Source organism: Odocoileus virginianus, chromosome 4 (genome assembly GCF_023699985.2).
Source record: "Odocoileus virginianus isolate 20LAN1187 ecotype Illinois chromosome 4, Ovbor_1.2, whole genome shotgun sequence".
NCBI classification, from domain to species: Eukaryota; Metazoa; Chordata; class Mammalia; order Artiodactyla; family Cervidae; genus Odocoileus; species Odocoileus virginianus.
The window spans coordinates 14802795-14829620 of record NC_069677.1 but is presented as its reverse complement, the minus strand read 5'-3'; the positions used below and the strand labels follow the sequence as shown (position 1 = coordinate 14829620).

General features: G+C 52.4%; 1 protein-coding gene across 3 annotated transcripts in view; it reads right to left on the bottom strand.

The window, feature by feature from the left end:
• Positions 1-26826, bottom strand: part of XXYLT1 (xyloside xylosyltransferase 1) — a 178530-nt gene that overhangs the window by 138112 nt on the left and 13592 nt on the right. For 2 of the 3 annotated variants that reach the window (XM_020877848.2, XM_070466207.1), the window contains one exon: positions 13495-13642. In XM_020877848.2, the coding sequence (XP_020733507.1) occupies positions 13495-13642 (148 nt within the window). Of the gene's footprint in view, positions 1-13494; positions 13643-15088; positions 15174-26826 lie in introns of those variants that run through there. The other variant, XM_070466208.1, reaches the window with a different exon arrangement.

Genomic DNA, 26826 nt, shown 5'->3' with positions numbered 1-26826 from the left:
CGTACCCTCCTTGACCCTCTCACAGAGCTACGCTTACATGCCCTGGATCAGTTATCTTGCTGCCAGTGAAAACATCAATCACTATCTCACAGCTTCTAAGACAATTCAGCCACAGCTTAGCTGAATGCCTCTGGCTCACAGGCTGCAACCACCCCAGCATTCACTCCTGTGGCTGTTGGTGGGCCTCAGATCCTCTGGGCTATTGGCCAGGGACATCAATTCCTTGCCATGCAGGCTACTCCACAGGGCAGCTCATAACAGAACAGCCAGCTTCCTCCAGGGCAGGGGCTCACAGAGAAAAAAGATATCCAAGACTGAAGCCAAGACTATATAAAACCACCTCAGAAGCTTTGCCATAATTTATATGTTAGCAGTCAGAAAGTCCAGCTCAAGTGAAGGGCCTAAACACCAGGAAGTGGGAATCAGTGGCTCCCTACGACATCCCCAAGTCCATCCATTTGTACGACAGGAATGTTTCATTCCTTCACTCGAAAATAGTTATGAGAGCATGACCCACGTCTGATGCATCTCTTTTCCCTCTGCCCTCCCCTCCAGGACAGATCCTCTGTATCCGAGACTGACAAATCACACACCTGTCCCTTTGCACACCCAGGTGGCCAGGTTTGGAACCACATGGTCCCACCTGCTCTGGTCCCAGCAGACTGGATTGATGACAAAAAAATTCAACAATTCAAGGCCTATGGGTTGGCCAGAAGATTCTCTTTCAGGATCTAAAATGGAAAATACCTTATGATGGTGCCTGTTATGAGGAAGTCATACCAAACCAAAGCCCCACACAGGCTTCAGTTCCATGGGAAGAGAAAAAATACATTTTAAAAAAGCGACATAGAAGAAAATGGAGAAGTATAGACAGAAACAGAGATACCATGAGAGGGACAGAAAGAGAAAGAGTCATGAGAACAGAGAGGTCCCCAGAGCTGCCCCAAGTTCTGAACTCTCTCGTTTCAGCCCCTCCCATAATAACCCCTCCCCTTGTGTTGACTTGCCGAAGTCTCGCTTTCTCATAAAAGAGGAAGACGAGAGGCAGGAGGAAGGGCATATCTAGGCAGGGCTCCAGGGCGGTCATCAGGGCCAGGACATCCCGTCAGAGGGCTTGAACAAGAGAGCTTATTAGAGATTAGCCACCAAACCAACTCACAGTCAAAAGTTCACTCCTAGCCCAAGCCCCTTAGTTCCCCAAATTTCACAGTGTGTGATTAATGACTATAAAGGACATACTTTACTATGTGATGGATGATGCTTTAAAAAAAATAATAAAAGCAACATTGAACCTGACTATCCACTGGACTCCACAATCTCCCTCACCTCTCAGGGAGAAGTTATATCCCAGAGCCTACGAAGGGAGTGAGATTAGGGCAGGAACCAGCCAAGCCTGGTTAAGAATCAGTCCTGAACCAAGGCAACAAGCTGGTGTGAGGGAAAGAAGCCAAAAAGCCAAGGTGTAAGGCCACCTTTAGAGTTACCTGTGATAGCTCCCTGACAGACAAGCTCTGAAACCACACTGTGTCTGGGACTTCCCTGGTGGTCACATGCTCGGCAGTCGGCAGGCCACAACTAAAGATCCCGCATGCTGCAACTAAGACCCGACACAGCCAAATAAGTAAATTTAAACAAACAAACAAACCAGCCTTTTACCATCAGAACTCTGCACCCACGTGGCTGATTGCACTCACTCACTGGAGTCCCTCCCCTGTGAGAGTTCTTACCCACCTGTGATGGGAATCACCCCTATCCACCTACCAAAGGCTTTCAGATTTTACAAAAAAGTTCAGGTTCACGTCAGGTCCCATCACACCTGACTTAGGACTCTCAAACACTTTTCACAATCCAAAGGTCCAGGCAGAGGCTGCCCTGTGGACACCCTGCATGCCTGGGGAGCCTGCCCTCTGGGTGCCCTTCTGCCGGGCAGAGTGGTGACTGGCTACATGGGGCAGCGTTCCAGGCCAAAGGAAGAGCCGAGCAAGGCCAGGAGGAAGTAGGAAAGCTGAGTGCATGTCTGACCACAAACAATTTCAGGCAGCCACTCTGAATGGAGGAGAGCGTGGCTATCGGAGAGCACCAAGAAACTATGCTAAAGGCGGGTAGGTGAGCAGGGGGGTGAGCAAAAGGAGTAGCGGAAGCTTCAATCCCTGCAGCATGCTCTCTCTCTCTCCTCTCTCTCTCTCTCTGGAGGCCCAGCCCCAGCCAGGAACATTCTAGGATGTCCAGGAGACACAGTAAGGGGTGCAGAAAAGAAAGAAACAGCAAGCTGGAGATTCAATCCGAGACGCTTCACCAGTAGGACCTGGTCATCAGCAATTACACACACAGCTTGTGTACAGAAATCAGGTCTTCTCCTGCCAGGGGATGATGCACAAAGACAGGGACAAGGAGAAGATGCCCCTTGATGTACTTAATGTCAACCCCAGAGGTGCTTGCTGGACATGCCGGACCAAGAGACTTGGGAACTGCTGCCACCCGAAGGGGCCGCATCCCCAGGGCAGGCTGGCCTCTGCCCAGGCTGAGACCCAGGCTGCATGGCACATCCCTCGACTAGAATGCCTGCCCTTTTCCTCCCACCCTCAACAATGCAGGCCTCGAGGCCTGGCACAAATCTCATCCTTTTCAAGGACGCTTCCCCTCTAACACCGGCAGAAGGCCTGGTATCTGGTCCATTCTCCATGCAAATAATCCCACAGTCCAAGCCTAGGCTGCTGACCTCTGACCTCAGGCTCTGTGAGCACCCACCCTCTTGAGCTCACTCCTCAATAAGAAGAGGAGCCCCCAGAAGGCAAGCCAGCAGCACCCATCCAGCACCCTGCGTATGGCAGCAGACAGCCACTCTGTCACAGATGACAAGACATCAAAAATAAACCTCCTGATAGCAATAAATACTAGTTGATGCCTTTGACTAGTGACCAAGAATTTAACAGGATCTTGAAAAGTCAAAAGATAGAACCTGATGGGGCGACCAAAATGGAAGGTATTACTGTTCAATTTGGCAACTATTTTCATTAACTTACAAACAGCCTCCAGCATTAACTTAATAGAATGTGGTCTCTGTCACAGTATTATTTTTAACATTTTATGAGAAATCTGCTCGGTTCTCCCTCTTCCAAATAAGACGACGAAGTGCCTCAAATTTGCTCCATAGGAGCTGCCAGCAAACAGTTTTCACTGTGATCACTGGACACGTGTGTGTAACCTTTGTGCAGTATTTACTCAGATGTCTTCACTCAGGCAAGTTCCTACAGATCTGTTTTTCCTTCTGCTTTCTTCCACAGGAGAACCCCCGCCCCTCCAGACACATTGAATGCTGGAGTCAGGACCCACCATGATTCCTCAAGGCTGCAGCAACCCATCGAGAACTGCTCATTCAGAAGGTCCAAGCTCCTGTGGTGGCTCACCCACAAAGAACATGCAGTTTCTATGCAATTTATCAGAAGCTGCTGGACTTCATCCCCAGGCAGTTCTAAGCAGCGTTAAGATTAAAAAGTACCGAGACAGTGAGTCGGCTCTGGTGTACGGAGGTGACCCACAAGATAGGCTAGTTCAAGACACAGCACTTGTCAGAGCTTTGATGTGTTGACATGCACAGGACCCTCCAGAAGTAAAAGCACCAGTGACCCGTGTTATTAGTCCCAGGGACTATGGCTCTTCAGGCCACAGCTCAGTCCCCATGCAACCTTTTGACATTTATGTAATCAGTTATCCCCATTTTCCAAACAAAGAGTCAGAGATACTGAGAATTCAGGCTGTTCACCCAGAGGCTCTGTTAGGGCTTAGGTGGTCCTCGACGGTACTTTGCCCAGAGAACTTGGAGAAGCCCAGTGGCCCCTCCTCCTGAGGCAGCTCCTGAGACATTTAGACACCCCAGCAGTCATGAAGCTCAAGTACCACCTTGTCATTGCTGGTTTGCGATGCAGGATGCTCTCGCAAACCAGGTTGGAGAATGTGGCTGAGGCCCAAAGCCTCAGCAGGACCTCATTCTCCTCTCATACAAGTAAGCCTGAGGGGGTGCAGGAGAGACGAGGAAACGGTGCCCCCCGGCCCCCACCCTGCTGAGGCAGCCCTGTTCCTGCCCACTTCTCCAGTCTCAGGAGCCAGAAGAGAACTCCAGAGAGATGGGAAGCCAAATGCATGCATGAGACCTTTGCCCCAGTGACCATGCCCACCAGTAAGCAGGGTGCTAGGGTCAGTCTCCATTGCTGTCTTCTGGGGAGGAATCAGGGAAAGGAGAGAGTCACCCTGCCCGACAGCTAGATAGTGGAGGCAGAGCAGGAACTCACCCCCAGGTCTGCCAACCTCATGTCCACACTAAACCACCCCTGAGGCCACTTCACCCCTGAAGCAAACAGAGACCGTGGGACTAACTGTGGGAACGGCTGCCACCTTTCCATGAAGGATTCCAGGGGCTGGCAAACCAGTTAAAACAGCGCCAGTGAGTTTAGTGGGCCCCTTGTTTCTGCTCTCTCTCAATATTGAGGCTGATGGGGTCGGGACAGAGAAGAGGCCCCCTCAGGATGCCCACCTCTCTCCAGTGCACCCCAGGTTCCAAAATGCATGTACATCCCCCTACGGGACCCCTCCTGGTAGACACAGGTCTGCCTCACTGATGGATGATTAAACATTGGTTATAGAGTAGTTTTCTGATTTGGGTTCTAACTGAACAAAGTTATAAAGTTCCATAAACCAGCCTTAAAAGCCTTCTCTGTTTTATAAAACTGCTAGGAGAGAACAGTGGGGAACATTAACGACCCCCCCCCCCGCCCCCGCCATGGCAGTGAGTGAAAACACAAAAAGCACAGAACAAAGAAGTCCAAACTGAATATAGCTTTTACTACATTTGTCAAATTTCACCTAAGGGGGGGAAAAAAGATGTAATTTTTAAAGCTTTCTGCAAAAGGCTGCACACTGACCTCAGTGTTTCAAAGCAGGAATGAACAAGAGCTGCCAGTCTGGATTTTCCCACTTCGGTTTTATCCCCCACCTGCAGGCTTTCCAACCTGGACTCCATTCTTTTTCACATGGACCTGTGAACCTGGGTTAAGATTCATCAGTGCACAAATTACCTGTGATTCACAGCAGCCTTTTCCATCTAGCACCACTGAACCAAAGTGGATCCCAGAATGTCCTCACTAGAGTCCAACTGTCTACCTCCAGCCTCAGGACAGCAAGGCCCCCCAGAGAGATGGCTGAAAGAAGGGTGCTCAAGGGTGATGGCACCCATGATGCCAGGAGAAGGGGGGGGCTGGGAGCAGGCAGGACTGGGCCACCCTCCACTCATCACCAGTCGCCCTTTCATTCTGTTCTACAATAGCAAGCATCCCACGAGGTTTCAGAAAGGTGACTCTGGGGCAGAAGACACCCAGGGACCAAGTCCTACACTTTCAGGGAGCTGACAGCATGTTGCATTTGCCTGATCTTTATACACACAGATGTCCTTAGGAAGCGCGAGCAGTATGGGGCCGACGGTGTTGATTAATGTGCGAGGACTGCACAGATTTCAGATGCTCTGATTCTGGGAGCTAGTGGAAAAGGCATTGCGAGTTGGGGGAGAAGCATTTTAAGCTGAATGACTCCATTTCCAGCTCACAGTAACCCTGAGAGGAAGGCAGGTCACAGATGGGAGTCCTCACCTGGGAGATAAGCAGTCACATGGCTTGCCCAGGATCATCCAGAAAATCTCCTTCTCCCACATCAGAAGCTCCTTCCAAAAGGCAAAACTGGGTGCCTAAGAGTCTGAGAACACCTCCAGCCCCACACACTTTGGTGCTGTGTTTGGAGGCACATCTTACATTGCCAGTTACTGGGCATGCACCGCCTACCAGGCACAGTGCTGAGGGCTAATGGAGGTTATCTCATTAATCCTCTGAATTTTCCTATCCTCGTTTTACAGAGTGATCCACTGAGGAGACGAGCTAACACCTTACCATGTTCCAGGCACTGTTCTAAGCCTATTAAGTATACTAATTCATCTAATTCTTGTAACAACCCCCTGAGCTGTGAGCTGTTACTGTCTCCATTTTACAGACAAGGAAGCCAAAGCCTAGGCAGGTTCAGCAACTTGGCCAGAGTCACACAGCAGGCCCTGAGACAGAAAAAGGACTTAGACTAAAACTAAGGGCATCTGAAGAGTGTGGCCTTCAGACAATAAGAATGTTATTGATATCAGTTTATTAACTGTAATATTGATATCAGTTTATTAACAAGGGTGCCATCACCCTTGAGCACCCTTCTTTCAGCCATCTCTCTGGGGGGCCTTGCTGTCCTGAGGCTGGAGGTAGACAGTTGGACTCTAGTGAGGACATTCTGGGATCCACTTTGGTTCAGTGGTGCTAGATGGAAAAGGCTGCTGTTAATGTAATATGTTAATAATAAGAGAATTGGGGCACATGGGAACTCTCATGCTATGCTCACATTTTTCTATAAGTGTAAGACTGTTCTGAAAAATAAAGCCTATTTGTTTTTTAAAAAGTGACTAACTAGACTAGACAGGGAGACTGACGTGGAAAAGATGCACAGGTCCAGAGTTCTGAGAATCAAAGGGGATCCTGAGAAGTTGGAGTTAAGAAGACAGACAGACAGACAGACAGACAGACACACACACACACACACACACAGATCTGGAAGAGCATCCACCGATCTGAAAACTGTGAAACATATAAAAAACACACACATATACAACCAGCATCGCTGATAAACTCAGGGTATGTATACTGAGGGAGCGAATGCCTGGCTGGTAAGGACCAAGGAGATGATGGAGCCTAACATGCCCACTGGAGAGTGAGGAAACTGAAGCCAGGAGAGAGCTGGATCGGGACAGCCGAGATCCTCATCCCGGTTCTGCCTCTTAGTCACCAGGTGACTTTGACCAACTCACCGCACTTCTCGGGACACCATAGAGTCCATCTATAAAATGGATGTCAATTCCTGCTTACACCACAGAACTGTTAGGAGGCTTAAACTAGATAATAGATCTACTTCGACAACCCCTGCTCTCTGGGATGTACACAACCTCCTGCGGATTACAAGGTCACAGTTAAGAACAACACAATGCCCTGTTCCAGCCTGGAGCTGACAACTGGCCAGATCCCACCTCTCTGGCCAGCACACCCATCCAGTACAGTCCTTTCCCCCAAGCTGGGCACTGGTTTTCTCCTGGGAACAAACGGGAGAGATAGCCATTGGTCATCTAGACAGCTGCGGGGTCCCTGGATGGTAAAACTTGGGAACCACTGCTTTAGGAGCAACTAATCCAAAGAAACACCAAAACGAAGGAATCATAATCAGCAGCGACTCACTGTGCAGGTAGTACTGTCCCACACTGGCCTTTCCCCACAACAGCCCTGGAACCAAGGGGAAAGCATCCCCACTTCACAGATGGGAAAGCTGAGGCTGGACAAGGGGAATGAGGCAACACTGAACTTTCTCTCCTTACTCAAAGCCCCAAGAACAGTGCTGGAGCAGAGCCAGCCCTCAAATTTTGGTTGATTGACTCATGAGCAAGCTGAAGCTTCTGCAAATGTGAACCCTCCCTGTTCTGTCTCCAAGGGCAGGCCTGAAGGGTGAGCCTGGACATTCGAGCAGCACACTGGCTGGCCTCTCGCCCAAGCTGGGAAAGTGGAGGGCCGTCCCTGGCGAGCACTAGTTGAGAGTCAGCCACGTCCTTGCTCAGTCAGGCTCTGTGACCCCAGGAAGGTCTCTGCCCCTCTCTGTGCCTCAATTCCCTTGCCAGAAAAATGGGGTCACAGGGCCTACTGCACCACCTCCCCCCAGTATAGGCAGACACAAACATCCTCCATAAAGATGGAGGATCTTTCCCTCAACCTCATTTGTCATTATTTCACATATTCATCTCCTTCTCATGGGCTATCTATCTCCATTCTGTGTTCAGAGGAAAGCAATGGGACTGGAGGCTAATTCACACTAAAGTGCAAAGAACTACAGGCAAGAGACCCCAGGGCAGGAATACTGGCACTGGTTGCGCAGGTTGATGAGCTCATAAACCAGTCTCTTTGCCTACTCTCCTGAGTTCTTTACTTCCTTCCGTTATTAACCCAGAGTTGTTAAAAGCTGGAGGGAGTTCAAAACTGTTCCCACAGCAGCCAGTGTAGCAACATCTGCAGTCCCTGGGTCTCACGGAAAGAGCCGGGCTATGCAAAAGCTGGGATGCCTATCAGGTCTCACCTGGCTCTGCAGTTCCCCTTGTGTATGTGACATGTGTGATACACACGTGTGCACACACGCGCGCGCACACACATGCACATCCAGAGTAGCTGCCACATGAAGCCAGGGAGTCTACCTGTGGATCCCTCCCAGCCTGTCCAGCCAATGGACACTCAGTAAAGATATGTGCTAGGCCCCCACATCTCCCCCTGTAATCCACTGCCAGCCTCAGACACCTCCTAAAGCATGGATCTGGTCAAGGACCTCCTTGCCAGATGCTCAAGAGGCTCTGCCCCATGTGTGAGGAGCCAGCCCCCCAGCCTGGCATCCAAGCCCCTGGCACATTCCAACCTCCCCACCCACCTCCTCTCTCACGCTTCCCAACATGTGCCCTAATGTGTCATCAATGGAGGCAGTGTGCTATCACCCAAACACTCACCACACTCTTCCCAACTGCCTGAACTGCTCACTACCTGTTTCTACACAATGAAATTTTACCCACCCTTCAAAGCCCACCTCAAGTTCCACCTCCTCCATGAAACCCTCCTCCTTCCTGCCTGTGACTCTTCCTCTTTTGAATGCTCAGCCCTGTGTCCATCTTCCTTCTGGTCTTCATGGCGTCCTGCGTCATCACTGGACCATGCCACCCACACCACCATCATAAGTTTAGCACGCATCTCTGTGACACCCAAAGTGCCCAGCACTGGGTCATGCAAACACCAGAGCCTTGGCAAAGGACATCTATTGGCAAAGTGTTCACCCCAGGACAGGAGAGCCTTCCAGGAAAGTCTCCTGGGGTCTGTGGCCAGCCTTACCCACTGCTGACCGTGTGAGCACCTGCCTTCCCCTCCCCACCATGAATAAGACATCGTGGCTCAGTCTAGGTAAGGGCTGTTTTTATGGCCTGGTGTCTCTAAGCCAGAGCCAAGAGCTCCTTAAAGCCACGTGACACAGAAGGAAGCTGCTCTTTGCACCCTCCAGCTCCAGTTGGGCAAAAAAATATTTTCTTTTCCATTGCATAAGATGCTTCCAAGGGTGACAAGCCCAACACTACTGACAGGAGATAAAAGCCCTGTGGGTGTGAGTAAGGAACAGAGAGAGGCCGCATGTCTGTGTAGGACACATGGGTAGGCAAGTGTGAGCAGGAGCAGCCAGCCGCACGTGGCCCCTCCAACAAGCAACGGAAGGAGAAACAAGGTCTGACTAAAATCAGAGCCAGCAGAATCCACCAGCAAGGCATCTTCATGCTCTCTGCGAACGTGATCTGAGAGGAGTGGATGGTCAGGGTAACATACACGGGGCTAACCATCGCCACCCAGCCCAGCCAGGCCCCCTCTGCAGGACTGCAGCAAGGGGCCCAGAAGAGGAGAGGGGCCAGGCTCTGGAAGCCTCAGGGGGCTATGCAGGTTTGAGAGGCTGGAACGTAGGTCGTGCCATCAGAATGAGCCAGGGTCAAGGCCTCAGGAACCCATGGGGAGGCCCAGCTCATCCCAGAACTCAGAGGAGCCTGCCCCCATCTCCTCACTTCCTCTCCTGTCAAGGGGGGACAGCAACCGCCTTGAAGTTCATACACAGCTGCCTTGGGTCCTTCCAAGAGGCCAGACATCAACGGGCTTGGGAAACTGTACAGAACATTGCCCATGCCCGCTGAGTCCCTGGGGTGGAGGCAGCCAACACAGGCAGGCTTTGTTAAGGCTAATCTTTGGCCTATGAATTGCACCTGCAGGGAGCTAGCCTAAGGAAATCATCCTAATTAAAGAAAATAATCCTTATACATGAGGACAGTCATCACAGTGTAATTTATGATCGTAGGAAAAAAATAGAAAGCGTCTAGGTAGCTGAGAACACAGAAATGATAAAGTGAACTAAGGTTTAGCTACTCAATGGAACCATTCAAAAAATTTTCAAAGACTATGATTACATAGAAAATGGTGATGAGTGACATTAACTGAAAAAGTCATGATACAGATTTACTTGTACCATTTCTTTCAATTTTCAGCTTAAATGAAGGTTGAATTTCATACTTTAATATGTAAGAAAGACTCATGATGCTTTAAATACGCAGGCTAACTTCTACTTTGCCTAAATTTTTAAAAAGCTATGTGCTGGGACGATATTAGAAAATACTCAGAATTAACAAAGCGGTGATGTTTATGTAGTAGTAAATGGATAACTTTTTTCCATTTTAATGCAGTTTTCAGATTTTTTTATGAATGCTACTTTAAAACAGAAAAATAAGTAAACATATTGTAACAGTTTGGGTACAGCATGATAACACGCTGCAGAAGCTTCCCTGGTGGCTCAGATGGTAAAGAATCTGTCTGCAGTGCAGGAGACCAGGGTTTGATCCCCGGATGGTAAAGAACCCCTGGAAGAGGAAATGGCAACCCACTCCAGTATTCTTGCCTGGGAAATCCCATGGACAGAGAAGTCTGGCGGGCTACAGTCCACTGGGTTTCGAAGAGTTGGACACGACTGAGTGACTAATGCTAACTAACTGTGTTTTATAATGGGGAGGGGAGGAGAGGCATTATTTGAATACACAGAAATAACCTGGATTTGGGGACAAACACCAGACAGGACTTCCTGAGCTGTAACTCAGGGGAACACAAGCTTTTCTGAACCAGCCCTCCTGGGTGAGACCAAAGGTTTATGATCCACCCACAACCCATTCTCACTTTCCCAGAGAAAAAAGAACACTGAGAAAGAAACAAAATAAACCAAAATAGCAAGAATGTGGCAATTACACAAGAAAAAAAACCATCAACAAAGTACAAGACAACAGCAATTTCTATGATTGAAAACAATGAAAACAAAAGGCAGCAATAAAGAGACATGACAAACTCAAGACAGCACTAATGGTGCTTTGGAAACAAAGCTCCTTCCGAAAATCACAGGAATCCCAAAGGCTCTGCCCAGTAGGAGTTCTGCAACATTGCCAAGTGTTGGGCAGCAGCCAGACTGCTGGGCAGAAACACCCAAGCTCTGTGGGGAACGCCAGGACTGTTTGCTTTATTTTATGATTATCAAACTTTAGTGACTCCTAATAATGTGCTTCTTAGCAAGCAGACTTTAGGCGGATGCATAAATGAACCTCTGGCATCATTCATCTAAAAACCCAAGAAAGGAGACTGTTTTGGGGTCAGCACATCTCACACAGCACCATCCCCACCTCCTGACACCGCGCCCCACCCAGGGCCCATGGAGTACGTGGGGGGACACCTATGATCGGACCTACTGCAGGGACAGAAAAACCCAGGCCAAAGCTCTTCTTTGCAGATGTGGGCCCAGGGACAGGGCCAGGCTACTGGGCAGGGCAGTCAGCGAGGCAGAGAGTGGAGCCTGGGTCCCTAATTCTTGTCATCTGCACTTAGAGTTCACAGCCTGGTCCTCACCAGCTACAAGTACCTACTCTGTCCTGACCAGCCCCTCCCTCTGAGTGCCCCAAAGCATAACCTGGCCTAGAGTTTAGCACATGATGGGCAGAGACCTACCAGCTGATGAGGGAGGAAGGGAGGAAGGAGGAGGGACAGGAAGGTCAGGCATGCCTCCTCCCAGATCTCCTGCAGTTCTTCATCACATCTTCTGTCAAAGAGTTTCATTCAAGGCTGATCACGCATCCTGGACAACGGGTCTGGGCAGGCCCTTAAGGCCCATCTGGTTGAGAATCTCAAATTGCTAGTTTAACCACAAAACCCTTTGACCAAATAGAATCCTGCTCCCAAGCCTGCTCTACACAGCAATCAAAATGGACTGTGAGGAGTGAGGCACAGGTGGGGGATAGAGGATAAGGGTAAAGTCCCTCTTCTCTCTGCTCCCCAGAACTACAAAATCTCCTAGGGAGATTCCTGGAAGCCTGAACTCTTCACTAGGTCAGCTCCTGCAATTCTAGGTGGGGACACTGAGGTCCCAGCAAAGGCACATGGGGTCAGCAGCACAGCTGGGACCAGCACCTATATCTGTCTGCTCCCTAGAATCCAGGAGGGCAGGGCCACAGCTTCCTGCAGGCTGAGATGCCCACAGCACCTGCACAGGGTCTGCCCAGAGAGATCACACCTGCCCACCCGAGGGGAGAGGAGTGACTGCCAGTCACTCAACTCCTTGGTCAGCTCGCACGTGTGTGACCTCCAGGGCTGTGGGGGGCTCGGGGCGCTGCTGGAGCTGCACCTGGTCTCCCCGCAGCATCACAAATGTCAGCTCTCCCCCCACGCCCTTCAGGTGAGTGAGTCCCCTCTCTCTTCAGACCTGTGTTCATGAAGCTCCCTGAGCCCTCACCTGACAGCTAAAAGAACAGGCAGGTGCAGGAACGTGCCGCAGGGAGACAAAGTCTCAGCCAAGATGGATGGGTTAGATTTTCCTATACTCGGACCACCTGCCAACGGGAACCCGGCCTCAGCCTCTCTCCCCTGAGTTCCTGTTTCACCAGGAATTCGGGCAGTGGTGCTCAGCTCCTCTCCCACTGGGGGCTGCTGGGCGGGAGCAGCAACCTCCCAAGTGGCCGGGCTGTCCCCGGGCTGTTGGGTCCCACCTGGCCTGGTCACAGTTTGGAGAGCTGCTACCCCAAGATCCCAGAACTCCCCTCCTCACCCCTACAAAGCTCAGCTCATGGCTCACTGTGGCTAGAAATAGGGGTGGGTGGGGGGCAATACCCAGGGCTCCAGAATCAGTCATAGACTATTTGGAGAAGAACTCAGAAGCCTGGTATATCCCACAAATGAGACCCCCAAACCCCTTCAAGGCTTCTAGTCCAAGGATAACCTGCTAGCGCTTCCACACATGGCTGACCTATCACAGATCAGACAATCCATCTCTTCTGCCCCACAGGGACCAAAGCCCAGAAAATATTTAATTGTGCATCAGAGTTTCAGAAAAAGTCCTCTTAAGTCATAATGTGCACTTCTAACATCTAGGTTTGATAAGTTAAAATCACATAAGTACAGGTTCAAACCAGAAAGATCAGGATCACAGACTGAGATACAGGGTCACTTAGTCCAACCTGCCATTTTACAGATAAGCAAACTGAGTCTCAGAGGTGTGTGTGTGCGCGAGGAGCAGAGTCAGGGCTGGAGCCCAGGTGCCCCAACCCAGAGAGTCCGCACTGCACAGCTCACACTGGGGACTCATGAGTGGGTCCCAGGAGCTGTGCAGCCCAGGGCCCTGCCCTGGAGTCTCTGCAGGGCGTACTGTACACAGAGAGTTTGGTGACCCCTGCCCTCTCCACCGGCTGCAGTGGAGCTCCGTCTGCTCTCCAATACAGGGTCCTGGAGCCAGGAAAAGAGATGCAAAGTCACACCCCAGGGCCCGCTGCCCCGCAGCTCAGGTTACCTTTGGGCATGATCTGATGCATGGCCACTGACAGGAAGAAGATGGAGTCGCTGTAGTAGGTCCCAGAGCCGGCACTGAAGTGCTTCTGCATAGCCTCCACGACGGGGAAGAGCTTGTCCGTCAGCACGCCAACATCATGGAAGACGACCTGCAGGAGGACACAGGCAACGGCAAGAGTGAGCAGCCCAGGCACGGACCCAGCACGCACACGGGCCGTGGACAGGACAGATATGGCCTCTCCAGGGCCCACGAGAGAGGGACATGGCACCCCTAAGGCCTAGGGAAACGGGGAGCAGTGGGGAGTCAGCAGAGTGCAGCAGTGGGGATGGGAACACCAAGGGTGAGGGTGTGTAGGCAGACATGTGGGGCACAGTGGAAGAGGAGTGGGAGCCAGGAAATGGGAGCTGCCCCCAGTCTGCTTCTGCTTCTGAACCTCAAACTGGGCCACACTGGAGGAAGCTCTGTGCCCAGAGACTGGAAACCAAGTTAATGGAACTGGTCATGAAGTGAGGACCCTCAGCAAGTCTGGGGTCCTGGCACTGGCTCCAGCATCACCTGGAGGCCATTACATATGTTCTGCATTGCAGTCAGACGTACCACCTCCCTGCCCAGCAGTGTGACAGGGAGAGGGTCTGGCCACTAGAAAATGAAATCTGAAAAATGCCAGGAGATGCAGCCAACTCATCCATTGACTCAACCACCATTTCTTAAGTGTCCCAGACACTCTGGAGGTGCTGACAGAGGTATCAGGAGAAACCAGGCACCACTTTCCTCAAAACAAGTAGAGTCTAGAGATGTCACCAGCGGCTCTGTCACAGAGCTCTGCAGTTTATGAAACTCTCATACACACAAAGATCCCCACGACAACCTGGCATTCAGCAGGCAGACATCCAAGCTACAACTGATAAAGTAGGTACTCAGAGAGGTTACACTCGTCCAAGACCACAGAGCTAACAACTGGCAGAGCCAGAACTGAACCCTGGCTTCCAGACTCCAAGTCTCATGCTCTTTCCACTCCACACACCTCCTCTTTTCCTTAACAGTGACCAATAGAGGAAAACATCAGCAAGATCAGCAATTAAAGGAGACATGAGAGCCTCCTGAGTCGGTTTCCCTTGCTTGACATTATTCCCGATGATCAGACCATCCCACAGAGAGCCCCAGCCCCACATGAGATACCAGATTACCATGCACTCGGCTCACATACGTCTTGCAAGTCTTCCCTGTTGCTGTGTGTGCCCCGCAACATCCAGCACATTCCACTGCACACAAGAGGAGCCCAATAAATGTACCCAAGCCGCAGTCCGGATGTCCCTCCTCCTCCTCCTTCAACCCTCCCATGAGATCTGCTGATGACCTTCCAACTCCATCTTCCCTGGCAGCTAAGAGGACAGGACGAGACTGCGAGGTAGCCACCACCTCGATTCCAGGGTCAAGGACCTGCCTGAACAGGGTGCCGACCATGAAAGGAGGAGCCACACGAGGCCCCTGTCTGGCTAGCTGACACTGTCAGCAGCCCTGCTGCAGGAAAAATGACAGATGTGGGCAGTGCCCAAGAAGTCCCCAAGCAGGTAGGCTCCATTCTGTAACTTACCTCTGCCCTTGCCCTCCACCTGCCCAGGTTCCTCCCGGGGCAGCCCTAGGTGCCACCGCCCAAGCCTGCAGCCCCAGAGCTGTCAGTGTTCAGACGGCTAGAACAAGCACCTCCCGGCTCACAGAGGCCAGCTGTCCCATCTGCTTCCCCCTACTTTAGGTTCTGCTTTTGGCCAGAAATCTGTTTTTGTCTTAACTCACTTTAAGTGTTTCCTTTTTATTCTCAGATCCACTTAAATTTCTAAAACACTATTAAACAAAAAAAATCCTTTATGCTGTGTTAGCCCTCATGATTCCCTATCTGTAAGCCTTTAAATTTTTTATCTCTTCATAAAAGTCTTTTTACAACTTCTTGTCATTTGTCTCCTAATGCACTTTTTCTGACTTTTTTTTTCTTTGACTTTTTCCCCTTCTGTAACCTCTCAACCTGGGCTTCCTTGGTACCTAAGCTAGTAAAGAATCCACCTGCAATGCAGGAGACCTGGGTTCCAGCCCTGGGTTGGGAAGATCCCCTGGAGAAGGGAACGGCTACCCACTCCAGTATTCTGGCCTGGAGAATTCCACGGACTGTATAGTCCATGCGATCGCAAAGAGTTGGATACGACTGAACGACTGAATGACTTTCACTTTCACTTTCGTTTCCAACCTGGGATGTGGAATCCAGACCAGTTCTGCTGTTTCTCACCACAGGTGCCAAACTATGGTTTTGGCTTTGGCAACCCCACACACGTTGCTCCCCTGACATCCTGGCTGCAGGGAGACCACAAACCCCACAGGCTTCCCCACCTCCTGTCTTGCGCCCTCCAGACCAGCCTCTGTTGTAAGGCAAGATGAGTTTTCCAAATTTGCAAATTCATTTCTCTTCCTCTTTGGCTTCAAAACTTCCGCTGGCTCCTCAGAGCCTTGGGTCACAGTCCGAACGCCCCAGCAAGGCCCCACACTAGTGGCTCCAGCTGCCCCTCAGCCCTCCCCTCCCTGAGCACTGAGGGGAACTGAACCAGGCAGTCTCCACCCTGCCCACCACACCTTGGTGTCCTGTGTGTTTCCACTCTTGCTCAGACATGCACTTCTGGCCTCCCCGCGGCTTCCCACGATGCGTCAGGCTGTCCTGAGCACCCTGTGTCACAAGGAGGGAGGCTCCACTTCCCCGTCTGTCTCCTCTGCAGGTCCTGCTTCTGCACTGGCTGGATGGGGCACTCCTGGAGGCCAGGAGCCGGGACTGCTCGGGGCCTTGGGAAAGCCCCAGGCCATCAGGACAGGCTCGCTGAACTCAATGAGCTGCATTCTACGCAAGCTACTAGACCTCTCGGAGTTCGAGTGGGCCTTAGTTTCTTCATGGATAACACAGGAATGACAGACACCTCCCCTCCTGTAAGGACCACCTGGGATGAGCAGATAAAACACCTAGCTCAGGGGTTGCCACGCTGTACTTCATCCAAAGTGTTAGCATTCTGCACACGTGCACACACACAGACACAGCCCCTCCTTGGCCCCATGAGCTTCCTCTGTGATAGCATACTACACACACACACACACACACACACACACACACGCGCATGCATGCACACACACGTACACAGACGCACGTGCGCACACATGCATGCGTGCGTGCACATGCACACGCGCGCGTGCACACACACACACACATACCTGGCTCCTCCTTGGTCCCCTGAACTCCCTCTGTGATAGCATACTACACACGTGCGCACACACACACACATGCACACATACACACGTGCACACACGCACACGCATGCACATACCCGGCCCCTCCTTGGTCCCCTGAGCTTCCTCTGTGATAGCATACTACACACACGCGCGCGCACACACACACGCACACACCCGGCCCCTCCTTGGTCCCCTGAACTCCCTCTGCTCACAGATCAGCCTTCACTCATGAGCCGGCTTTTCCCTCTGAGCCTCATTACACCTCTAACAACTGCTAGAAACTGGAATTTGACAAGAAGCTGGAAGCTGACGAGGGCCCTCAGAAATGGAAGCCTCTGCATTCATTAAAAAGGAAGAGAAAAAAATGGATGTGTACCCACACACACTCAGAACAGGGTCCACTATGGCCAAACCATGGGAGAGAGACAGCGAGTGGCAGCCAGCTCCCTCCCCTCCCCAGGCCCCCATCTCACCCCAAAGCTTCACAGGAGACAATTACATCCCATCAGCATTAATAGATTTATGAGGACAAACTGTACTGGGTACATTGCTCCAAACGCTGTACAGAGGAGCCTGCTCCAATGAATATTTCATATAATAAATCTACTTAAAGATAAATTAATATGTTCCACAGTACACTTTCTGCAGCAAGAAGCAAAGCACAGACACTGCAAGCATGAATCAAAGCACCAGGCCTGCCAGTATCTCAAACAGGTTTGGAAACTGTGGTCTCCTGAGGGCAGGCTTAGAGTCTGGCACTCTCTGAAGCCCCCAGCCCAGCCAGGGGCTAGTGCCTCACAGCGGTGATCAAAGCAAGAGTGATGGAAGAGAGAAAAAAAGAGGAAGGGGGCAGAGAACATGCTACCCCTCCCTGTGTCCCTCCTTTTCAGATCCTCCACTTCAGGGGCTGCAAGGAGAAATACCACATAACCCAAAAACCCAGGGCCACAAGGTGACTCCTATACTGAAGGCAGCTGACCCATGAGAAGATCCAAGATGATGGTTTACAGCAACTGACTATAATTTTTTTAGGGATGTAGATTAAAAAGCCAAATCTTATGTGCAACTTTTATTAATTTATGTATGTGAAAGTGAAGTCGCTCAGTCGTGTCCAATTCTTTACAACCCCATGAACTATAGCCCACTAGGTTCCTTGGTCCATGGGATTTTCCAGGCATGAATACTCGAGTGGGTTGCCATTTCCTTATCCAGGAGATCTTCCTGACCAAGGGATCAAACCCGGGTCTCCCGCATTGTAGGCAGACGCTTTACCATCTGAGCTACCAGCGAAGCCCAATTTATGTATACCTATTTTAAATTATAAAAATCTTATTCATGTTTATTTCCATCTACTACACACCTTACAAACTGAATTTTTTCAAACCCTTCATGTGCTCCTCAACACGAATGTCTTTACCAACCCCAGAGTCAAGTTGAGTCATTCAGAGCAGTTTTCCAGAACACATCATCCAATCATCTATTCAAGATGTTTCAGATACAAGCCCCTTATAAATCTGTGTGGGATGCTGTCACCAGAAATGGCATCTATCCCAGCCTCGGAGAACCCATGCCCATACCATTAAGGCAGTGGTTTTTTCACCAGCCTATAACCAGATATTTGTAGCCACTTTAAAAGGATCCCTTATATCAATATTCCACGTTTATAATTATGAGATCAAAATCCCAGAAACAGTGGCTAAATCTGTGTTCTATTTCTTGGCTTCCTTTTACCTTTAATGAAGTCTGTCAAGAGAATTCTAGGAGCACCCACATTCAGTAATTAATGCTTCAGGCTAAGGTGGTCTCAAGCGGTACTTTGTTGTGCAAAATAGAGCATGTAACCAAGAGAGTGCCATGTAAAATAAGAGACTGGAAAGATATCTCTCTTGCAAAGGACAGCCTGGGGATGGGGGAGAGGGGACGTTTGCCTCATATCCATTACACACAACACCTTCTCGACACCTTCTCCAACATGGGGAGGCCAAAGCACCCAGAACAGCACAGCCCGGTGACAGGCAGGGGCAGATGTCTGGCCCCGGGCTCTTTGGCACAGACAGGCCTGAAGAGCCAGACCACTGCTCCACTAAATGTCCACTGGGGACAGAGCCATGCCGAGCCATAGCTCAGCCTGGAAGAGAAAACTCATGTATCACTTGGCACGCACACTAGGAATCAAGTCACACAGAGCTCTTGGAGCCAAGAAGGGAGGTGGTGGGGCGGGCCCTGTGCCCAGGGAGACGCCAGGCTTCCAGGAAACGCCAAGGCCTGTCTGAAGGGCGGCAGGCACAGGGCCCCGGGATGGCCATGCCACCTCCCTGGGCCCAGTTGTCCCCGGAGGAGCTGCCGGAGGGCAGAGGGACAGGATAGCACTCCGGGAAGCCTGCTCTCATTGTGGGATCCAGGCACTGCAGGAACAGCCGAAAGGCGCCCACTTCTCCTGGGGCCTCCCAGAGCACTGGGCGGGAGAGCTGCAGTGCCAACTTCTGGACTTGACAGGACAGAGCCCACGACAGCGATCGCCCTGCTCCGTGGGCAGTCTGGCGTGGAATCTCACGTGTGCTGGAGTGCCCAGCCAGGTCTGCAGCCAGTTCTGGGATCAGATGCTAAGTCCACACTTCATCATCTGGCAACCCCAGTCAAAATCCCAAAACTACCTTGTCTGAAAATGGGAAAGAATCATGCTGCCGGTCTTCAGGCTTTTGTGAGGAATCAACAGGAACTCAGTAAAGGACAGCTGATTTTATCACCCTGTTCCACGAGTGCTCACATGCCTTTCCCAGGCAAGAATACCTTGATTTGGTACAAAATATACCTTCTGTAATAAACAGCCCAAGTCACGATACGGCAATAATCGGAGCTGCCTGGCTCTGCAGCACCCCAACTGCATGAGGGCCGAGTGGGTCCCCCCAAAGGCTGGTCAGCTCCCACCAATGTGATCCTAGTTTAGGTGATCTTAGTAATCAATTCCAACAAGAGCTGGAGGAAAATGATTCCCTGGGGGGAAAAAAAATTCTGTTTTCTCATGCATGTCAATGAATGTGAAAACACGATGAACACTTTTAGGATGGAAAGAAAAATCTGCTAACAGACTGGCAGCCTTTCAATCCCACAAACATGCCAGCACATTTATACTTCAGGGCCTTCACACCAGTGGTTCCCTCTGCTCACAATGCTCTCCCCTAGAATCAAGCACAGCTACATCCTTCCAGCTCTTCCGGTGCCAGTTCGTATGTCACCTCCTGAGAGTTTCCCAACCAAAACGGAAGCTACTCCCCCCACTCCACCCCATTGCACTCCTGGCTATTCAATTACCAGATTTATTTTCTCCAGAGCACAGCTCACCACCTCAGCAGAGATGGGCCACATTCCAGTTCTCCCAAACCTCAGTCGGCCACAGCAGGACAGAATGAGGAGAAAACAGACTGTAAGACGGACAAGGTGGCAAATGGTGGGGAGGAGCTGAAGGATCCGTGGGCTTCCGCTCAGGGGCGAAGGTGTGGGGAATTCAGACCACCTTCCACACATGCTGATCATTCTCCCGAGTCCCACCCTCTACCCCACTCAGGTTCCCACCTTGTTCCATTTTCTTGTCTGTAATGGCGCAAGGATAAATGGTTACAACAAACCTCCTCCTTCTTTGAGACATCAATTGTCTGTTAACTCAGGAGGGCTTCCCTGGTGGCTCAGAAGGTATAGAATCTGCCTGCAATGCAGGAGACCCAAGTTCGATCCCTGGTTTGGGAAGATCCCCTAGAGGAGGGAATGGTTACCCATTTCAGTAATCTTGCCTAGAGAATTCCATGGACAGAGGTGCCTGGAAGGCTACAGCCCATGGGGTCACAAAGAGATGGACATGACTGAGCAACTAACACTTTTCAGGAGCCCAACAAGAAATCAAGGAAAAGCAGCCTGTCATGTCTGGAGGAGAATGGGCCCCGGGCTCAGGAACTGGAGCCAGCCCTTCTGGGTGCCCAGCTGATGGCACCAACTTGGCATTCCCCCTTGCCTGTCCTCACCTCCTCACCCCCAGTGGTGGGAGGGTCCTGGGCAAGGAGATAATGAGATGAAGACCTTGTTAGCAGAGCAAGGTACAGAGGTCACACATAGGAGGATAAGCAAGAAAAAGCTTGTCTGCCTTGTAGGTGCCCTGCTCTCAGAGCTTCAAACACCTGGGCCTTCCAAGCGGATTTCCAGGATGACTACCAGGGTTCACGGCAAGTCACAGGGACGGAGGGTGAGGAAGGACCCAAGAAAAGACAACGCACTGAGAGCAGGGGAGAGACAGAGTGGGCCCAGACGTCCCTCCGGGGCAACTCCGAAGGAAAAAGGGGCTGGGGGAAGGTCTGAGCTGTCTTCTGGGGTCTGCACGTGTCAGTGCCACCACACAGGCCACACGCCTGTGCAGAAACCTGTGACACAGCTGCGGGGGCTCTGGGCACAAACCTCTGATTTTCATAGTACAGTCCTTCCCATGCCCACAGCACCACGGCCAGCCCCACCACCTGCCACCCTGCCTCCCGCTCCCAGGGCCCATCTCTCAGCCCTGAGCAGTCACTCTTGCAGGCAGCCGGTCACTCCCTATCTTTTCCAGCACTTACTAAAGAATTTGTTTAGTGAGCTCAAATAATCTATACACAGTGTGTATAACCATTCCTTAATTCACTTCTTTTATAAATTATGAGGTTTGGGTTGTTTTCATTTAACACTGAATTTTCCTAACAGTAGGATCCAGTTTTCTACAAAATAAGCAAAGGAAAAGCATGAGAGAGAAGGAGGGACAGAAGGAGAGATGAAAGGAAAGCAGTGACCCTGCAGTGCACGTGTGTGTGCTCAGTCACTCAGCCGTATCTGACTCCTTGTGACCCCGTGGAGTGTAATTTGCCAGACACCTCTTTGCCAGGCAAGAACACTGCAGTGGGTTGCCATTTCCTTCTCCAGGGGATCTTCCCCACCCAGAGATTGAACCCATGTCTCTTATGTCTCCTTGCATTGCCAGGCAGATTCTTTACCACAGAGCCACCTCGGAAGCCCCAGTGACCCTGCACTAGTAAGGTCTGCTTTGTGAAATCTTAGGATAAGTGTCCCAGCTCGCCCACCCACCAAGGAGTCGGCCGGCTGTAGGGTTGTCAGGCCTTCTTCACCAGATCCCCTGACTTCTTTTTCGTGTGGCCGTCTCCCATGACCTATGACCTCCCAAAGAACACTGCTATTTTACGTGAGCGACACCCAAGGGACACTTGAGCCAGCTTCCTGTCTCCACTGAGCAGGCAGGAAGGTGGCCTCAGCCAGGCCTCCCACACCCACCTCAGACCACATGACTCCCCCTCCCCTCCTGGCTCTCTGGGGTGGGGACACAGTGGGCGCCCAAGAGCACCGTGGCCCCCGGAGCACGCAGCTGAGTTCAGTGCAGGCGGGACAGTGTCCGTCACCTTCTGGTGCTGCCACTCTCCTAAATTTCCTGAAACCCCCTGGTCCAGTGCTCCCCGAGGTACGGTACCCGGTTCTGGAGGGGACAAACAGGACTTCTAAAGAAGCACAGAGACCAACCACTTTAATACTCACAGACTTACTTTGACATGTAAAACGCTGCAAAAATTAAAACACTTTAGAACTATGATTTCACAGATATCACCTCAGGAAGGCTAAGAGGAATAAAAGTGAGTCGATTTAAAATACACATTAAGCAGCTAATGCTGCAGGCAGTTCTAGGACATTGGCCAAAACCGTGAAGGAAACAGTCAATCGCCTGACTCTGGGGACTCTGCTCGCGTCCGTTGCCTCCATCTGAGGGTGAGGTGATGTGTTTAAAATGCCGAGTGCAGTACTGGCTGCCAGGAGGCATCCACGGGCTGAATCCCTGCCTCCCCAAGGTCACACATGCTGACGTCAGGACTGGGTCTCCTGACTCCCCATAGGCAGCCTGTCCACTGAGTCCCTGCCTTAACCTCAAGCTAGAACAGTCACCCCACCACGCCCCATTCCCAGCACTGCTCTGAGCCCTGCACACGAGGAACCGGCACCTGCTCACCATGGGACCAGGAAGGGACAAAACCAAACAAGGGGCAGGGAGCAACGTGGACAACCACGCGCCATCAGCCGACCGTCGTCAACACCACGCCCTTTATGAAGGCGGTGGCCGTGGCTGCTCGGAGGGGTGAAGTCACCCGTCCCAGGGGACGTGGTGCACGGTGGCCAAGGCCCAGATGTGAGCCCAGGCTCTTCTGATTCCAGAACGGGAACCACCCCCGTGGCCTGCCCTCATTCCTTTTCTTATTTTGTCCCCTCGCCAAGGGCAGAGCCCCACGGGGTGAGAAAGAGGTGTCTGGCAAGTTACACTCCACGGGGAGGCCAGGAGTCGGACACCACTGAACACAGAGCACACACGCGCTGCAGGGTCACTGCTCTCTTTCCATTTCTCCTTCTGTCTTTTCTTTCTCTTTCATGCTTTCTCCTTTGCTTATTTTATAGAAAACTGGGTCCTACTGTTAGGAAAATTCAGTGTTAAATGAAAACACCACAACCCCAGCTCTGTCAGAGAGGCACATGTCATTGACAGCCCTCTCGAGGCCACGTCTGAATTAACTCTAGTGTAGAGAACCCTTCTCCTGGATGGGCCCAGCCATCCCTCCGCTGCACCCGACAGCCCGCCAGCTTCCACCTACTCAGGCCAGCATCCTCTCTCTGGCCTCCTGCTGACGGGTCTCCTCTTCACGCTGTCCACACAGCAGCCAGAGTGACCCTTCTCTGCTCAAAACCCAGAGGCGGCCCCTCGCATCACTCCGACAAAGCGAGAGCTCTCCCGGGCCTGGACCTACCCTCCTGCGAGGCCTGCCCCGTTCCTGCCACGTCCCCCACGCCAGTGACGTCACTGCAGCCCATGGCCCCTCTCTGCTGCTCCTCAAACCACCAGCACCCAGACGCTCTCCCAGCTCCCTCACCCCTCCAGGTCTCTGGCCCAATGCCACCTTCTCAGTGACAGAGCCCCTGCTTCCCACCTAAAGACTGCGACAGCCTCGCAGCCCCCTCATCCTGCTAAACCCAACTCACCTCCAAGGAGGCGGTACAATGCACTCATCTGCTTCTCAAGGAACAACCAAGAGACAAAACGAACCCCACCCCGTTTCGAGCCCCTATTTCCTGGTGTCCTAGGCAGCAAAGCAGACAAGTATCACTGGCTCATTCACTCCTCTTCCTCCCAGAAGGTCTGCTCCACAAGGGCAGGGCTCTGACTCTCCCTCTCTTCACGGACACACCCGTGTGCAGCAGTGTCCTGGGACAGAGCGGACTCTCCCAGGCACACAGTAAATACTGGCTCCGTGGGGATTTCACACGGCAGCAACGCCACCTGGGCTCACACAGGCCTTAGAAAGAAAGCAGCGCCTCTGCCTCTGGAGGTGAGGTCCCCCAGGGCCAGCAGCGCCCCTTGGCTCCCCCTCTGTCAGCACTCACCTGCTCTGGCCTTAAGCCCTGGAATTTGAGGCCCTTCCCTCAAGCTGTATGAGTGCACGGAACGTTCCATGGAGGGCACAGCCAGGTACTGGTGAGGGCCGGGCCTCTGCCACCTGCAAGGCAGCCCCCAGGCCCCACCCTGACCTGCCAGTTGTTGCGACTCAGGCGCACCGCTGTGCCCATGACAGTGGGGACCCTTCTGCAGGTCACAAAATCCGAAGTGGGGTGAGCAACACGGACAGAGCCAAGAGCCTATACGTACAAGTCACTGATTCAAGCCCTCACGTCTCAGAGGGGGACAGTGAGGCCCAGCGAGGAATGTGGCAGTCTCCCCCCGTTACACGGCCCATCGCTGGGGCAGCCAGTCCCGAAGCCAGGCCCCCCGGCCCAACAGCCAGAGACGCTGCACCCGCAGCTGGTACCCCCTCTTAGAGGAGGTACCTCTGAGAGACTCGGAAAATACTGGGGAAGAGCAGGTCAGGTCCCCACTGGGCCAGAAGGCTTGCGGTGGCTCTGAGGACATGCAAGTCTGCCCGCAAAGCTGCCCTCGGGGCTCCGCTTCCCAAAACAAAGGCAGCCAGACCCACCCAGGAAAAGGGAGTCTACACCGGGAACTCGGCAGAACTCGGAGCGGGCAGGGGGACCACCACGCCGGGGAAGCACTGAGCAGCATCCGGGAAGGTGCACAGACCCCCGGACCAGGGGAGACCCTTCCAGGTATGAAGACTGGAGAAGCTCAAGCTCGTCTCTGTGTGCAGACGGTCACCCAAATGGTCACAGCAGCAATGTTTGTGATGACAAAAAAGGAGGAGAAACCTCATAGCCCCCAAGGCCCAGGACTCCTGCTTCCTCAGAGCTGAATACTCTCATGGGGCTGCAAGAAAACTCCCATGTTTCCAGGCTCTAACAGATCCCCCAAAGACTTCCGGAAATCCCTTCCAGATGCTGAGCACATCACAGAACAGGGCTGGACGTCAACAGGTCCTAAGAACAGGCAGAGAGACAGCAAGATCCTATTTCACTTCCTAGACCAGGGACTTGAGACAGAGCTTTCCTCATAGTAAAGAGGAATGCTTTCATTCCACATTTGCTCTCAAAAGTCGTGCGACCCTCTGAGAGCCATATCAGTGACCAACTTCAGTTGCTTGCATTTCTGACCAAAGCTGCTCAAGGTGCCAGAAGAAAGGACAACTAAACACAACTGACCCCCTAACACCTCACTTCCCCTGCCAACATTGCTCACCACACTCTGTGTAATACCCCAGCTCCGCTGCCAAAGGGGGTCACTAACCAGGCTGGTTTTAGACAGGAACCCATGGAAGTGAGACTCTCAGACAAGCTCACACCAGGGAGCCCTGTCCACTGTGGACTGTAGGTGACCTGTGCCCCCAAGGCTGGCAGCAAGCAGCTGGGCACCCACGCCCCATCCATTCATTCCCTGCTCCTGGCTGAGTGACTCACAGCACAGCCAGACCCCGAGTGGGGGGGCGATCGGGGATCTGAAATTTCAGCCATGACTCAGGTATCAGCAGTGCCCATCCCTGGGGACCAGGACCAAAGTTTCACTCCACGCTGGTCACAAGTTAAACTCACCTTAACACAGATCAGCAGCAGCCAAAATCATCAGCAGCTTGCCCTGCCAACCATAGGGCACAGATCCACCTCCCTCCAAGGTGCCCCCAGAGTGAGGTCTCCTTCCCACGAGCTGCTCTCGTGAGCAGAAAGCTTGCCCCTTCCCCACTGTGAGAGAGCTGGGGTTCACAGGGGGATAAGGCAGCTCAGCGGGTCCCACGGCTCAGTCACCCTCTCGTTCCGACCTACACCGAACATAATAAAAGTGTGCAGCCTGGGCCACCTCTGTGCCAAACTTGGCCCTTTTGTAAGACAAACCTGAGCATCCGGGCAGCCGGCCCACATGGCCCAGGCCAGGGCAGGGCCACCTACACCAGGATCTGACCCAGGTCATAGGATGGGCAGGTGCAGACCAGCAAGGCAGAGCATGAGGGGGTTTCCAGGGGCAGACCCAGACAGCATACTGCCTCTGGGGGGCTGGAGGCAGGCCTGGATGGGCTTCATGGAGGAGGGGGCCCCTGTGCCTCAGGTCCACCGCAGACCCCTAGTCCACTGTACTGGTCACACACAGGTCCTTTAGACACATTAAGTCATGTCGCCTCACCCTCACGACAACATGTTGAGGTGGGGTGCAGTGCCGTGCCCCTGTGCGGGTGAGGAAGTTGCTCAGAGAAGGCAGACCACCCCCCACTGCCTCCCAGAGGGGTCAGGTGGACCTGGGACGATCCCAGGCCTCTCTGAAGCCCACACCATGCTCATTCAAGAAGCTCCTGCCCAGCCCTGGCCAGGCTGCACCCGGAGCAGGGAGAACCAACGCAGAGCCCGCCCTCAGGGCTCACCTGGCGGCCTCACCAGCACTGCAGGCAGCAGGGGAGGGCAGAGGCATCAACGAGGCCAGCTCAGGCAGCAGGGCTCTGGACAGGGTGGACTCTCCAGGCCGGGCCGGGTGGATGGTAAATCAGAGAGAGGGACCAGAGTGCTCACTGCATCACGTGCATCAGCTCCCGCAGCGGGGAGCCCACTCCCTGGTACCCAGAGATCCTGTGACAC